The 16521-nt window shown below is 38.9% G+C and overlaps 2 protein-coding genes across 2 annotated transcripts; one reads left to right on the top strand and one right to left on the bottom strand.

The window, feature by feature from the left end:
- The first annotated feature begins 9744 nt into the window (after positions 1–9744).
- On the top strand, positions 9745–10671 carry LOC114564246 (olfactory receptor 6N2-like). The gene has a single exon (XM_028591493.1). It carries the CDS (start codon positions 9745–9747, stop codon positions 10669–10671), a length of 927 nt encoding a protein of 308 aa, XP_028447294.1.
- A 4929-nt stretch (positions 10672–15600) lies between these two features.
- Positions 15601–16521, bottom strand: LOC114564245 (olfactory receptor 6N2-like). The gene has a single exon (XM_028591491.1). The coding sequence runs from the start codon at positions 16519–16521 to the stop codon at positions 15601–15603; it is 921 nt and encodes a 306-aa protein (XP_028447292.1).

The raw sequence follows: 16521 nt of genomic DNA, 5'->3' as shown, positions 1-16521 counted from the left end.
TGTCCTTTATTTCACCCCACCTACAACAGAGAAGGTCTGTATGAAATTATATAACCTATTGATGCGTGCGTGTGTGTGTGTTAGAGAAGGGAGATGTATGTTTGACAGGATGTCATAAAGAAGTACTACATTACCCACAATGCTAAGTGTAACTATGTTTCTGATTGGTGGAGATCGCTCTCTGTGTGTGTGTGTGTGTGTGTGTGTGTGTGTGTATGGGTGTGTGTCTGTGTGTGAGTGTATGGGTGTGTGTCTGTGTGTGAGTGTATGGGTGTGTGTGTGTGTGTGTGTGAGAGAGAGAATGTGTGTGTGTATGGGTGTGTGTGAGTGTGTGTGTGTGAGTGTTAGAGGAGGGAGATGTATGTTTGACAGGATGTCGTGTGTGTGTGTGTGTGTGTGTGCGTCCCTCCCTCTTTCACTCCCTCTCCCTCCCTCCCTCTCTCCCTCTCCCTCCCTCTCTCTCTTTCTCTCTCCCTCTATATCCCTCCCTCTCTCTCCCTCCTTCCCTTCCTCCCTTCCTCCCTCTCCCTCCCTCCTTCCTCCCTCCCTCTGTCTCCCTCCCTCCCTTCCTCCCTCTCTCTCCCTCCTTCCCTCTCTCTTCCTCTCGCTACCTCCTTCTCTCCTCTCTCTCTTTCCCTCCTTCCCTCCCTCCCTCCCTCTCCCTCTCCCTCTCTCTCCCTCCCTTCTTCCCTCTCTATCCCTCCCTCTCTATCCCTCTCTCCCTCCCTTCCTCCCTCCCTCTCTCCCTCCCTCCCTCCCTTCCTTCCAGAAGTCTCCATGATAAAATGTGTGTGTCAGAACTTGTTGCTATGGTGATTTCCACAGTGCAGGGGTAGGGAGGGGGAGACAGTGTCTTCCATGGGTCAAACATATACATGTAATGATAATTAATACTCTTAAGTTTGTTCTGTAAGTCAAAAACCGTGGGTCCAAACGGCAAAATATTATGATCACCAGAGAGATAAAAGTCTGGCGAACGCATTGATGTGGTTTTTATGTTTGTGGTGTCAAACATATGGGACACAGAGCAGGTAACAAACAGGGAACCATCTGCATCCTTTAGATTCTTTTTTCAGTTTCTGTCGGCAGCTGGTATCAAGAGAGCCAAAAGTGTACGTCTGTTGGATTCCATAGTTACATGTCTGCGACCGGCACAACATTTCCTACATTTTGACCAACTATGATGTATGAAGAGTGAAAACTGTAGGGGAGACAGCAATTTGTTTGGAAAACTTTCAAAGAATCATAATGCAGCTTCACCCTCTAGCTCTCAGCATTCTCTCCCCATACAAACACAATGGAAAATCTCAACCGGTCTGAAGAAGTACTGCAGCTTCATTTTTGTTACAGTTTCTATTGGCAGTTGGTTTCAAAATAACAAAAAGTAAAGGTCCGGTGGTTTCCATAGTCACATGTCTGCGACCGGGACAAGATTTCCTACATTTTGACCAACTATGATGTATGTAGAATGAAAATTGCACGGGAGAGAGCAATTTGTTTGGAAATAAATTTCAGAGAATCGTACTGTAACTCCATTGTTTCTATCGGCAGTTGTGTCAGCAGTGTCTAGAGCAAAAGGTCTACATCCGGTGGATTCCATAGTCACATGTTTGCGACCGCCACAAGATTTCCTACATTTTGACCAAGCATGATGTATGAAGAGTGAAAACTGTAGGAGGGAGAGCAATTTGTTTGGAAAAAATTCCGAGAATCGTACTTCAGCTCCCCACTCTGACTCCCACTCTAACTCTCAACATTCCGGCCCCATACACACACATTGGAAAATCTGAACCGGTCTGAAAAGACGACGATACGTAAACTGTGATTTCGAAGAGACCGTGCTTGATATCCAAAAGCCCATTCAGCCCAATAAACGCCAAAATCTTGTCTTCGGTTTAAACTTTTAATCTTTTTTCTACATTAAAGTATGGCGATACAGCATAGTCCCAAACGGGGCTTGTTTTGAGCGATGTTAAGCAATTTCCTATGTCTATGGGACAATTTTGCGCGTTTTTTTGCCGATTTCGTGAAAACCGTGCGGCAATTCTCTTAGAAAACACATAGCACACCATTCCCCAGCGTTACACACGTGATGATGTCATTTGTGTGCGCGTGTTGGCAACGCTTCGCGAGCCTTAGCGGGACAAAAAACGGACGGAATAAGTATGAGAAACAATAGTCATTGTGCCGATTGCACATCGGCACACTGAATTAACTGAGCTGGACAGTTCAATTTCTGAATTCTGAAGGTCAACACACACTACATGGAGGTAACTGTAAATTAAACAATCCTTAATAGGTTGTATGAAATCTTTTTTTTTTTTTTTTTTTATTAATGTATGCGTGTTACATAATCTGCCTGGTTCATACACTAACATTGATTTCTTTTTAAATTAAATGGATAGTGAATTAAATATAACTTGATGATGTTCACAGTATATATTCTAATAATCTGCAGTAATTCTACTATTGTGTACCTTATCTGGGTTCATCAAAACCTTCATGAGCCAATGTACATTTTCATTGCTGCTTTGTTACTGAACTCTGTTCTTTTCAGCACTAATATCTACCCAAAGCTTTTGATTGACTTTATTTCTGAAAAACAGGTCATATCTTATTCAGCCTGTCTCTTTCAGTGTTTCCTATATTACTCTTTAAATGGTTCAGAGTTCTTACTGTTGGCAGCCATGTGTTATGACAGATATGTGTCTATATGTAAACCTCTACAATATCACACTATCATGAAGAAAACAACTGTCCGTATATTTCTGAGCTTAGCTTGGTTTGTGCCTGCTAGTCAGGTTGCACTTCCGGTATCACTTAGTAAAAATACTAAACTCTATAACTTTACTTTGAAAGGAATCTTTTGCAACAACTCAATTTACAAACTTCACTGTGTGAGCTCAATAGCACTTACTGTGCACAGTGGGATTGTCATTTTCAATGTTACACTTCTGCCTGTGTTTTACATAATCTTTACATACACAAAGATATTCATAGTAACGTACCAAAGTCGTAGAGAAGTCAGAATGAAAGCTGCACATCCCTGTTTACCTCATCTGTTGGTTTTAATCAGCTTTTCTTTTTTGTTTACCTATGATGTCGTTATAGTTAAACTGGAATTGGAGCTTCCTAAAACTATACATTTTATAATGACTTTACAAGTGATTTTGTATCATCCTCTCTTTAATCCAATCATATACGGTATAAAAATGAAAGAAATTTATAATCACATCAGGAGGTTGTTCTGTCAAAGAGAACTGCACCAACATATCAACAAATGATCTGTTCTGTCTTCTGTAATAATGTTGAGATGAGGTTTCTTTGATTATTGGAAGGTGTTTAATCCAAAATAACTAAAAAAATGTTCATAGTTGCTATACAATAAATGGTCATCAGCTTTACCATTGTAATGACTTATCATTTTCTGCAGTAATTAAAAAGTCAAACACACCATTTTTTTCTTCATATAAATTCTTTTAAAAGTGTGTTTTAAATACATGTCTGCAATGGTAGAATCATATTTGTAGGTATGGCATTCATTTTACCTTTACTTTGTCTTTTTGCATTGAGGCATTGAGGAAGTGTGTTATTGCCTTGAAGATCACTTTTCAACCCCTCTGGCCAACAGTAAACCTTCGATCCAACGGAATCAGTGATCATAATAACAAGTACTCTTTCAGACATGTCAATCACTTTTATGAAGAAGTCACAACAGCAAACTACGTCAGACATGTAACATTTCCTTAACACTTATGAATTAAATGTCATGATGTTGAAGTAAAGGCCTGCAGCATGTCATTAATATTGTGCTCAGACATCACTGTTCGAGAAGTTTTCTAGTCAGCTGTTATATTCATGTTTTTCCTCTTTCCTTTAACAATGACTATTTAACACTTATAAAAAACGTATAATTCAGACACCAAATGTGTTATTTACATACAAATTAGTTTTGGCCCCAGAAGAAAAAGAATTAAATGATTCAAACATCAATTTAGTGGATGTCCACACAATGTTGCATGATGAATGAGAATACTGTTAGTAACTTGGAAGTTGAATTAGTTTTCCAGTTCAGAAAAGTGTCAGTGCCCCTTGATCATTATTAAAACTCTGAATATTGAGTTGATGTGTTTTTCTTTGGGCAATCTGTAGTCTACTCAGTGGTTAGATTGAAGAGGTTTAAACTGAGATTTGTTAGTCCATAGTATGTTCAGCTGATGTTCCAATAGTGCTAACTCTACACCAACCTTTTGTTTTTCGTTTTGAAGAGGAGCTTGCTAAAAGTTAATTCCATCTTGTTATAGGCTGCCTTATTGTGCACTTGACACTGAAACAGTAACCTGTTCCTCTTAAATCTGCACACATTGTAATGCTTAAATCTGCACACATTGTAATGCTTAGCTTCCAGTTTGTTTTACCAATGACTGCTGATTTCTTTTCTTCTTATTAAACTGTCTCTCAGAGCGATCATTGTCTTTTTCTGATCAATCCAATGCACATAGGGTTGTCAAAACTGGCAAAAAAGGCCATTTGAATGTTCGTTATGGACAAAACAGATTGTGCATAATATTTTATATAAGTCTTTGGGGATTAGACACAATCGCAAGAGTTTAATTTATAAGGGGTCTAGAGGCCATGGATATATTGGAATATATCCCTGTAGAATAATGTTCTTACTATTTGCAGATAAATATAAGAATGTAAAAGGTTTCCATAAGAGACCAAGGGTGTTTTGGTGTATGCTTATTGCACAGAGTTGTGTGCTGTCATAGAGATAATGGTTATAAATTCTCCAGGCGAGACACATCTGCATTCTCCGAACAAAGGAAACCACGACGCACAGAAGGTTTAGCTAAGCCATAACTGTAGAGTAGTTAAAGCGAAATTTCACCGCTGGAAAGCTGAATATATCTTTAAATTGGGTCACTAATGTAGTAGAAATGTGAAAAGAAAATTGAAATTGGTGCCTTCTAGGCCGAGATAAGCCAGAAAATGTGTTTTTGGCTCATAGGATGAAAGACACCAAATCCCAGAATGCACTTGCTTTGCTGCTGTATGAGGCCACTCCTAAGCCACGCCTACCCTTTACAGACAGACAGTGAGACGATCAACTCAACAAGTGTGTTTTATTGTCATTTCAACCATATACACGAAAAAACGTTTCACCGTGGCTCAAGTGGTGTTACACATTTAAAACATGCTTTTTTTTTGCCACAGCTGATACATTATCTGGACTTCTTTCAGCGGATTGATTGATAGCTCCAGAGTGAACAGAACTGTGTCCATGGCAACGCTCTGCTATGCATGGCAACGGAGTGTTATCCTTAGCAGCGGTCTATTATCAAGAAATAACAGACCGCCTTCTACATTAGAATTCAACCAAGCCGTGTAATAAAAGAAGGCTAACACATAGCTACTTGCATTAGCTCTTGGTGGGCTGTGGTATAAACATCCACAGCCGTACATTTGCGTGGGATGTAGCTAGAATTGTTGAAATTTTACAGTCACAAAACCCCACCAGCAGTTAGCAGTTAGTTGGATACAAATCTCCCCATTTCTGCAACAGGCAGTCCGGGGTGACACAGCCCACCTCCACTAGGCAGCTTTAGGCAAGGCAAGGCAGCTTTATTTGTATAGCACATTTCAGCAACAGGGCAATTCAAAGTGCTTTACATAAAACATTAAAGAGCATTTAGAAGACAATTTAAAACAATTTAAAACATTAATAAACAAATTAAAAACATTAAAAGACAAGAATAAATTTGATAGTGCAGTATAAGAATAAAAGTTACAGTGCAGTATAAGAAATTAAAGTTAATAAAATAGATTATTTAAAGAAAAGCAACATCAAAAAGATAGGTCTTTAGCTTAGATTTAAAGAACTGAGAGTTGCAGCGGACCTACAGGTTTCTGGGAGTTTGTTCCAAAGATGTGGAGCATAAAAACTGAACACTGCTTCCCCCTGTTTAGTTCTGACTCTGGGGACAACAAGTAGACCTGTCCCAGACCACCTAAGAGGTCTGGGTGGGTCATAATGTAGTAGCAGATCAGAAATGTATTTTGGCCCTAAACCGTTTAGTGATTTATAAACTAGTAAAAGTATTTTGAAATCAATTCTTTGAGGCACTGGAAGCCAGTGTAGAGACTTCAGTACTGGAGTGATGTGATCCACTAGTAGTCTTACCCGGTGACAGCAGGCTGGATTATCCACAGCAATATTTCCACAACAACAAAAACACAGCACAGCAGTCTCTGAACTCGCGTTGGGAGTTTCGTTGAAGTTGGATGTAGTCCAGTTTGTTTAATGAGAGGACACTTGCAAGCAGAATTGGTGGAACAGGTGGCCAGCTAGCGTTAGCTTTCCACCGGCACACTCGTTCAACGCTCCCCCCTGATGAGGTCTCTTAATCGACCACAGGAATCGAGCACCACCGCTGGTCTCCGTGCAGGCAAAGCTTGTGTAGTGTGTCGAGTATTGCGTCCGTAATAAAGTGTCCTGCATATTCTCCGATGTGTTCCAATGTATCCCGGTGGTACACGTGTGCGGTAGTTTGAATGCACATAATTGTTGTTCTAAAATTTCCGTCGGGATGAACAGTTTCTGCTCCTGCTGAGAAGCTAAGCGAGGATTCAAGATGGCTGACACTCGTTTTTTCCTCGGCAACCTGGAAAAAGCTGACAGTCCAACCCCCTATGGGCTATGCGGAAGTGGCTCCTAATACAGACTGTAGTCTTTTGCCTCTGGGCAAAAAAGCCTCAGATGACGCAAAAATCGTCATTTTGCGTCATTTTTTCCAGACCCACAATACAAAGATCTCCCCTCTCAGGGGAACATGAGCGAGGGAAGCATGGCCATTCAAAAATACTACCAGGTTTCTACTGATACAAAGCTTAATGCTAATCGGTGAAGTTTTCCTTTAAAGGTCATGAGTCTCGAGCATAGTACATTGAGTAATAATAACAAGTGAAACAGGAACAGAATATACCGCTTCGCATGAGAGCAAATGAGGACGAGACATTACACAGTGGCCCCCACCCTGGCATGTCTTGTGTGAAGATAACAGTCCCTGTGCTGTAGAAGAAGAGGCGGCAAAAATAGGCGAGCAAAGTGTAAGAGATCTGGGGAAGAATAGATCGGATCTCACAAGGTCTGACAGTCTAGAGATACGTGGACCGGCTCTGGCTTTTTGTTTGTTGCTAGGGAAACTTAGTCTCTGTGTGCTTTGTGATCCCACAGATCTGTGTATTGTAACTCTAATGCTTGACTGATTAAACAAATGCATTTGACTTTATCTTATCGTCTTATTTGGCTCTTGCTTAGGATTTAACGAATGCGCGGGGATATATAGGTCTTTTATTGGGGTCAGACACATTGTCCCAAACAGAGGAGGAAATCCCCAACATCCCCCAAAAAGACGTGGTGACAAAAGAGAAATAAGTAGCTACGCATGGAAGCATACACACACGTTATTCCTTACCATACAGGACTATAGCAGATCTAAGTGAATAGCATATAGAAAATTTGACATGGAAAATGCATGGCAAAAAAGATGAACAAATAGTTATATTATATTTATGAAGCATAAATTACGTCACATGGCCAAAATGCAATGAATGAGGTCATGTTACATGCTGTAATGAGGAAGTCACTTCCAAGGACAATTCCGGCGCAAAAGGAACCTAGGGGTTATTAACTGATGTGTACCTACTCTGTTGCTCTCTGGGACATGTTTTCATGCTAATCAAATGAGTTTGGAGCTTTGACGAGGCTAATGCGGATACTAATATTTGGGGCATGGGGACACTCAAATTAAATCGTTATTTAATGTCACTAAAAAGGCTCGAAATATCACCCCACCTTAACGTTAGCATAATGAGGCTCCCTAAATGTGAACCGAAGCATTGACAACATTGTAAGTGTACAGATATATTAAAAAGATAGATTATAAAGACAGTCGCGTTCATGTTTACTTGCGGGAGCCATCTTGGAAACCAGTCATGACTAGTCGAACGCCGTGCAACGTGGAATCTCCATAGACAGTATGGGAATCTCAGACTCATTTGCACGACGCTCGTTTTTCGAGCCTTTTTAGTGGTATTAAATAAGGATTTAATTTGAGTGTCCCCATGCCCCAAAATTAGCATTGCCAGCGGTCCGCGGTAGCCTCGTCAAAGCTCCAAACTCATTCGATTAACATGAAAACATGTCCCAGAGAGCGACAGAGTGGGTACACATCAGTTAATAACCCCTAGGTTCCTTTTGCGCCGGAATTGTCCATTAAATTGCTGCAATGATGAGAAAGAATGAATATGCACCACTTACCAGATACGATGGATCTGATGCTGCCATAGCTAGGCCAGGAATATACCCCCCAAAGAAGAAGAAGTAGTTAATAAATAATAATGTAAACGTGTGATAGCACAAATTAGACATAGGAAATCTTAGAAAAAAAACCTACTTTATAGTTATGCTTCATTTAATAAAGGTGATTCAAGGAATGAGGTCACGTTGACCAAGATGCAATGAATGAAATCAAGGTCCAAGTCCAGACCAACTAATAATACCATGAATGATGCATGAGCTTATGTATGTCTTCGCTCAGTGAATGATGGTGCAAATAGTTAAGGTTAGCCATGACCAGAAACGGTAAATAAACAATGTTAGATTAAATTACCATAATACAGAAACCACCATATGTTATGCGTTCCATACCAGGAAATCAGGATTCCAGAGATCTTTGATTTGCACGCACAGTGCTGATATCAGGGCAAATGTAGGTGTTGTAGGCAAAGGATGACCAATGCCCCAGTGTTACAGGGATGTAGATGAAATGCCAGATTGGCAGCAGAAGAACAGCACCTATCCTAAAAGAATGCTCTGAATGACGCTGAGGGGACAAGTTTTTTTTGGGGGTTTTTTTTTCAGGACTTTCTTTGCAGTAAATGAAAATGAAACCAAGGTTTAGATAAAAGAATGTTCCCTGGGTTGAGAATTACAGAGAGATGGAGTTAGTATAGGTCCAATTTGTAAGTATTTAGGGCTCAAGCACCGACAACCTCGGTGAGGACCCTATTAAAACTGAAGGAGCTTTTCTTATTCTAACATTCACAATCAAACTCGTTTTTAAGGGCCTAAACATAGTCAACAAGTCACCAAAAGTTGCACAGACACTAGCCTGGAGAATAAGAATCCATCCACATTAGGGGTGGGATCTTGCCGAGTTTTTCTGTCCGAGCCCGGCCCGTATCCGACAGAACCGTGACCGAACCTGGCTTGAGCCCGACAGGCATCAAGAGATTTATGTCCAAGCCTGGCCAGGCCTGGCCCGTTAAAATCAATTTTTTTTCTCATACTAAAACTATATACCTGTATGAGTTCAGCCTCCATGACAACAGAACATTTGTGGTCGCTGAAATCTTATCACCAGCTTTAGGTCCCTAGAAGCATGGAGTCCCTACTGCGCCCAAGTTAGTGCTCTGGCCTACAGGCCTCCAGAGTTGGATGATGTTGTTTACATTTTTTTATGAGATCCACGGAGGGCAAAAATAACTGATAAAAACAGTTAACTGATCCGGACAGTTCACTTTCTGAATTCTGAAGGTCAACACACACTAAGTGCAGGAAACTGTATATTAAACAATCCTTAACAGGTTGTATAACATCTTTTTTTAAATTCATGTATGCATGTTACATAATCTGCCTGGTTTATACGCTAACATTAAATTATTTTTAAATGATATTAAATGGATAGTGAATTAAATATAACATATATAACTCTTGGTGGGCATGTTGAAGTGGACAAATACAGATATCTTTATTTTTTGATGATGTTCACAGTATATTTTCTAATAATCTGCAGTAATTCTACTATTGTGTACCTTATCTGGCTTCACCAAAACCTTCATGAGCCTATGTACATTTTCATTGCTGCTTTGTTACTGAACTCTGTTCTTTTCAGCACTAATATCTACCCAAAGCTTTTGATTGACTTTATTTCTGAAAAACAGGTCATATCTTATTCAGCCTGTCTCTTTCAGTGTTTCCTATATTACTCTTTAAATGGTTCAGAGTTCTTACTGTTGGCAGCCATGTCTTATGACAGATATGTGTCTATATGTAAACCTCTGCAATATCACACTATCATGAAGAAAACAACTGTCCGTATCTTTCTGGGTTTTGCTTGGTTTGTGCCTGCTTGTCAGATTGCAGTTCCGGTATCACTTAGTGCAAATACTAAACTCTGTAACTTTACTTTGAAAGGAATCTTTTGCAACAACTCAATTTACAAACTTCACTGTGTGAGCTCAAGAGAACTCTCTGTGTACGGTGTGATTGTTTTGTTCAATGTGTCACTTCTGCCTGTGCTTTTCATACTTTTTACATACACAAAGATATTTCTAATAACGTACCAAAGCCATAGAGAAGTCAGAATGAAAGCTGCACAGACCTGTTTACCTCATCTGTTGGTTCTAATCAGCTTTTCCTGTTTTTCTACCTATGATGTCATTATAGTTAAACTGGAATCGGAATTTCCAAAAACTATACGTTTAATAATGACTTTACAAGTGATTTTGTATCATCCTCTCTTTAATCCAATCATATACGGACTAAAAATGAAAGAAATTTATAAACACATCAAGAGGTTGTTATGTCAAAGAGAACTGAACTAATGTATCAACAAAGATAATGTACACTTATTTCTTTGGTGATGATAATGTAGATATTACATTTCTTTGATTCTTGGTAGGTGTTAAATCCAAATGAAATTAAGTGTTTATGACTACTATACAATAAAATGTCATCAGCTTCAACATTGTAATGACTGATTATTTTCTGCAGTAATTCAAAAGTCCTACACAATATTTGTATTCTTTATAATCACATTTCATTAAAAGAAATCTGTTTTTGTTAAATACATTTTATCAAAACAGAATCCTATTTCTAGGTAGCCTAGGCCATTCATGTTTTACTTATTGCATTGAGAAAGTGTGTTATTGTGCCTTGAAGATCACTTTTCAACCCCTCTGGCCAACAGTAAGCCCATCATTCTGAGGGAATCAGTGTTCATGACAACAAATACTCCTTCATTTTTTATTTGTTATATAAATCTGAAGTCAAATTTACATGTTGGTCTCATGTCTGAATAAACGGCCGACTCGCTTTTACGCAAAAAGTCACAGCAGCAAACTACTTTGGAACTGTCACATTTCCCTAACATGTCAGAAGTAAATGTCAGGACATTAAAGTAAAGGCCTCCAGCGCAATGTCATAAATACTATACACATACACCACTGTTGAAAGGTTTCTAGTCAGCTGTTACATTCTATTTGTTGCATGATAGGAGAATTCTGTTGGAACTTGGATGTTGAAATAGTTTTACAGTCCAGAAAAACGTCAGTGCCCTCGATCATTATTGAAGCTCTAAATATTGAGTTGTTGCATTTTTCTTTGGGCCCTCTGCAGTCTACTCAGGGGTTAGATTTAAGAGATTTGAACTGTAATTTGTTAGTCTATAGTATGTCCTGATTCTGTGTAACTTGTGTACTGTTGCTCCAGGGCTCCCTTGTAAAAGAGATTTGACTATCTCAATGGGACATCACCTGGTAAAATAAAGGATAAATAAAAAATAAAAAAATGTCCAACTGATATTCCAGCAGTGCTAACTCTGGACTTAACTTCTGTTTCTGTTTTGAAGTTTCAAGAAGAGCTTGGTATAGGCTGCATTTTAGTGGCCTTGAGAATGAAACCGGAAGCTGTTCCGTTATTAAAGCTGCAGATATTTTGATGCTAAGCTTCATGTTTCTTTTAGCGATTACTGCTGATTTATTCTCTTCTTAATCAAATGTTGCTCACATATTTTTGTAAAGAGGACTTTCTACAACCTATAAGATTCAAAGAGCATTCAGAAATATAGAAGAGTTCTCTCAGACATCTGACCGGACCCAATCAAGATTGTCTAGCAACAAATCCCAAACGTTTGAACGGACGTATGTATATATAGTTTAGAGAGTGATCAAATGGGTCTTTTTCAAAGAGTATCAGAATACATTTCCTACCCATTTATCAGTCCTGCACATACAATAAAATAACCTTAATAAACAATTTAAAATAAAAATAAATGTATTCAGTTTTTAAATATATTTGTCCAACCTGAAAAGAAAGATTTATAGCTATGTGTAACCATGAGCAAGTGAATCCACTGTGTGAAGAAACGGGCAGACAAGATGATTATACTGAGATATAAGTATAATTTAAAGGTTTGAATAACCAGGTGCAGAGGCGTCGTTAGGCCTGGGCGTCCCCAGCTACAGCCCCCTAATGTGTTATGAATAGCCACGGATTTCTTTTATTTCTTCACAAAAATAAGTATAATAGAATAAAAAAAGCCCCAGAATGGCACATGCACATTGAGAAAAAAAGAGTATTTTCAATCGCACTCACAGTTCTTGATTTTTTTTTGTAGAACTCATAGTAGAACTGTAAGTTTGTCCAGTTTATTTTTGCGAGGCGAATAGAACAGGCAGCTACGTGCAGGGTCTGACCATACTGTATTTGTAAAATGCTTTTAAAAATGAGCTAGTTCTGTTATATCTGTTGACCATGCACACAGCCATCTTGGACATGTCATGGAAACACAAATTGGCAAACTGTTACACGACCGGTACCAGGATATTCCATCTGTGTCACTTAGGGGGCTTCACGAGTCAAAATCAAGAATAAAGCTGAATGAGGAACTTTCCAGAACATTTAAAGAGTGTGTGATACGTGTGTCACTGTGGGTCCTAATGGGTTAAAGGTGAACCTGTAATGTCATATAAGAAGAAGTGAAAACATGATCTGAGATACACATTACAAAATCTATGTATCTGGAATTGTTGATTTGTAATGTGCATTATCCTTCAAGCTGAATGGACTCTCAGTAGTAAAACTGATTTTATTCTGGTCCATTGACTGAAACATAAAAATAGAGGGAGGCAGCCCGATCCGGCAGGGGAGAGTTCTAGCCCGACCAGGCTCCTCTCCTTAACTTGTCTCTCTTAGTTATACTGTTATAGTTTTAGACTGCCGGGGGACATCCTTGACACACTGAGTTTCTCTCTTCTCTCTCTTTCCATCTGTGTGCATCCTTGTCCCACAAATGCTTGTTACTAACAGCGCTTGGAGCTTATTCCCCGGAGTCCTTATATTTTTTTGCACAGCAGTTTTCCTTGGATTAGGGTGGCACCTAAAACATGGCTGCAGCTGTCGCGCTACAACCTGCAGTGCCCTGCTACCTCTTGCTATGGCCTGTAGTGCCCTGCTACGCCCTGCAGTGCCCTACGACTACGGTAGCGAGTAGTATAAAAGCCCAAAAATCCACATAGGGAGGTTGGTTGGGGTGGTAGACGGGTCAAACAACACAGAACTTTCACCCAGGAGACCGGGGGTCGTGTCCCGCGTGTCACATTTCCAAAACCCAACCGTTGCTTTCTTCTTTTCCTAAACCCAACCGTCCTGTTTTTGTCCCATGTGTCATGGAAATGTAACTTTTCCTTCATTTAAGGGGCTGTGTTCATTTCACGGAATTCTTCCGTGGGCCCATCACAGCATTTTTTGCGATTCTGTGAAATTGCCACAGAATTTGAGTTAAGGGGCCGTGTTCATTTCACGGAATTCTGTGAGATCAGGTTGTTCTAGTCATAGTTCCATTATCTTTATTGTTACTATTATTGTCACTGTTCATCACACCCCCAACCGGCACCGTCAGACACCGCCTACCAAGAGCCTGGGTCTGTCCAAGGTTTCTCCCTAAAAGGAAGTTTTCCTCACCATCCAAGGTTTCTCCTTAAAAGGTAGTTCTTCCTCGCCACTGTCGCACTAAATGCTTGCTCTTGGGGGAATTACTGGAATTGTTGGGTCTTTGTAAATTATAGAGTGTGGTCTAGACCTACTCTATCTGTAAAGTGTCTTGAGGTAACTCTTGTTATGAATTGATACTATAAATACAATTGAATTGAATTGAAAGAGCAAGGTAAAATGCTTACAAAATCAATCAGGCCATACATATTCAGAACTGGTGAACTCACACAGTGAATTTTCTGAACTGTGCTGTTGCAAATTATTCCTTTCCAAACAAAGTTATACAGTATTCTCTCAGTAATATTGCCACTGAAACCTGACAAGCAGGCAGAATCCAAGCTAAAATCAGAAACATATTAACAGTTGTTCTTCTCTTGATAGTTGGATATTTCAGAGGTTTACATATAGACACATATCTGTCATAGGCCATGACTGACAACAGGAAGAACTCTGAAGTGCCTAGAGTGTAATATATAAACCACTGAAAGAGACAGGCTGAATAAGATATGATCTGTTTTTCAGATAAAAAGTCAATCAAAAGCTTTGGATAGATAGCACTGTAAAAAGAACAAAGTTTTAATTAAAACAAAAATCAATTATTAGAATATATGCTGTAAACATGATCACTAAAGTAATATATATGTATTTGTGCACTTCCACATGCCCATCTGAAAGTTATATATGTTATGTTCAATTTAGTATCCATTACGATTGTCTGAAACGAAATGTTAATGAATCTCTCGTATAACCCGGTAATGTTTATTCAGTCATCAGATTACCTGACACTGATACACACTAGTATTGTCAAATTGAATTTTTTTTAAGTTTGTGGGAAGTTTTTATCAAACTGCTTAAACCTCCATGGATTTCATTATTCTCTTCAATTGAAATTTGACATTCATTAACAGTTAATTAATCTATTAAAATGTAGACAACTTGATCCAACTCTGGAGGCCTGAACTCATAGATGTTGTTTGCTCAGGTTTTGTGAGTCTGTCATATTTTTCTGTGCCCTTTGTGGGGTTGGTTGGCCCAGGTGTCTCATGAAGCAGCAAACAGGTACCACTTGGCCAAAAACGAGGAATTTGGAGAGGCTTTGGGTGAAAACCTGGAAAGGCCTGTAAAACGGTTAAATGTCTCAGGAAGGAAAGCAAGGCATCGCACAGGCTGTATTGAGCAGTGCAAAGAGCACTTTAAAGAACCCCTGAAACTTACCAACTGGTCCTCTGTGGAGGAGGCATATTTCAAATGTACCTGGTAAGTTTCACATATATCCTCGGCAAAAGTCTCTGAAGTAGTCAGAAACTAATTCTGCTAATCCACTAATTTTCAATCCTAATGATAAAGCTTTACACTGGCAGCTACAAAAACCTAGAGGAAAAAGTAATGTGTTTTATTTTGTTTATTTATCAATTTCTCAAAAGAATTTGAATCGTCTTTGCCTCTCAGGGCACCAAATAACAGTTCGGAGCACAAGCTCTTGCTTTTAAAGGGCCTGACCAAGGCGCTGGCTGGTCCCACAAAAAGGTTCTTCATTCAGTGTTGCTGGAGTGTTGACATCTTCTTGGATTTAAAAAAAGAAAATCCTGCCAAGCAATGGCTAAGACATTAGTACATTGTTGAAGCTGATTGCTTACTGTCCATTAGTGTTACATAAACAAATCCTCACATTAAATACCTTCCAAGGATCTCAAAAATCACATCAAGCATTATTATGACACAAAACACTGACTGTGCAACGGTTATGAGTATTCAATACATTAGACACTTTTGCAGAACAATCTCTTCAGGTGTTTAAAAATTTCTTTCATTTTCAGTCCATATATGATCGGATTAAAGAGAGGATGATACAAAATAACTTGTAAAGACATTATTAAACGTACAGTTTTGGGAAAATCAATTTCCAGTCGAGGTAAAAGTACATCATAGGCACTCAAACAGGAAAAGTTAATCAGGACCAACAGGTGGGGTAGACAGGTCTGTGCAGCTTTTCTCCTGACTTCTCTACTACTTTGATAGGTTATTATAAATATTCTGGTGTATGTAAAAAGTATAAAGAGTACAGGGAGAGGTATTGCATCTACAAAAACAATCAAGCCATATATATTCAGTACTGTTGAACTCCCACAGTGAAGTTTCTGAACTGAGCTGTTGCAAATTATTCCTTTCAAAATTAAGTAACAGAGTTTTTTATTAGCACTCAGTACTATTCCCACTGAAATGTGACACGCAGGTAGAATCCAAGCTAAAATCAGGAACATATTAACAGTTGTTTTGCTCATGATAGTTGGATATTGCAGAGGTTTACATATAGACACATATCTGTCATAGGCCATGACTACCAACAGGAAGAATTCTGAAATGCCTAGAGTGTAATATATAAACCACTGAAAGAGACAGGCTGAATAAGATATGATCTGTTTTTCAGATAAAAAGTCAATCATAAGCTTTGGATAGATAGCAGTGCTGAAAAGAACAGAGTTGATTAACAAAGCTGCAATAAAAATGTACATAGGCTCATGGAGAGCTTTGTTAATCACTATGATGCCCACAATAGTGGAATTACTGCAAATTATTAGAATATATGCTGTAAACATGATCACAAAATAAAGATATCTGTATTTTTGCACTTCCACATGCCCATCAAAAGTTATATATGTTACATTTAATTCATTATCCAT

The sequence above is a fragment of the Perca flavescens genome, chromosome 11 (assembly GCF_004354835.1).
Source record: "Perca flavescens isolate YP-PL-M2 chromosome 11, PFLA_1.0, whole genome shotgun sequence".
Taxonomy (NCBI): domain Eukaryota; kingdom Metazoa; phylum Chordata; class Actinopteri; order Perciformes; family Percidae; genus Perca; species Perca flavescens.
Note: the sequence above shows the minus strand (reverse complement) of the source record. Positions and strands in the feature narration are given on the sequence as shown.

Bases quoted from the DNA above. Each gene is read 5' to 3' on its own strand.
- LOC114564246 (XM_028591493.1), top strand. From the start codon at position 9,745: ATGGATAGTGAATTAAATATAACATATATAACTCTTGGTGGGCATGTT.
- LOC114564245 (XM_028591491.1), bottom strand. From the start codon at position 16,521: ATGGATAATGAATTAAATGTAACATATATAACTTTTGATGGGCATGTG.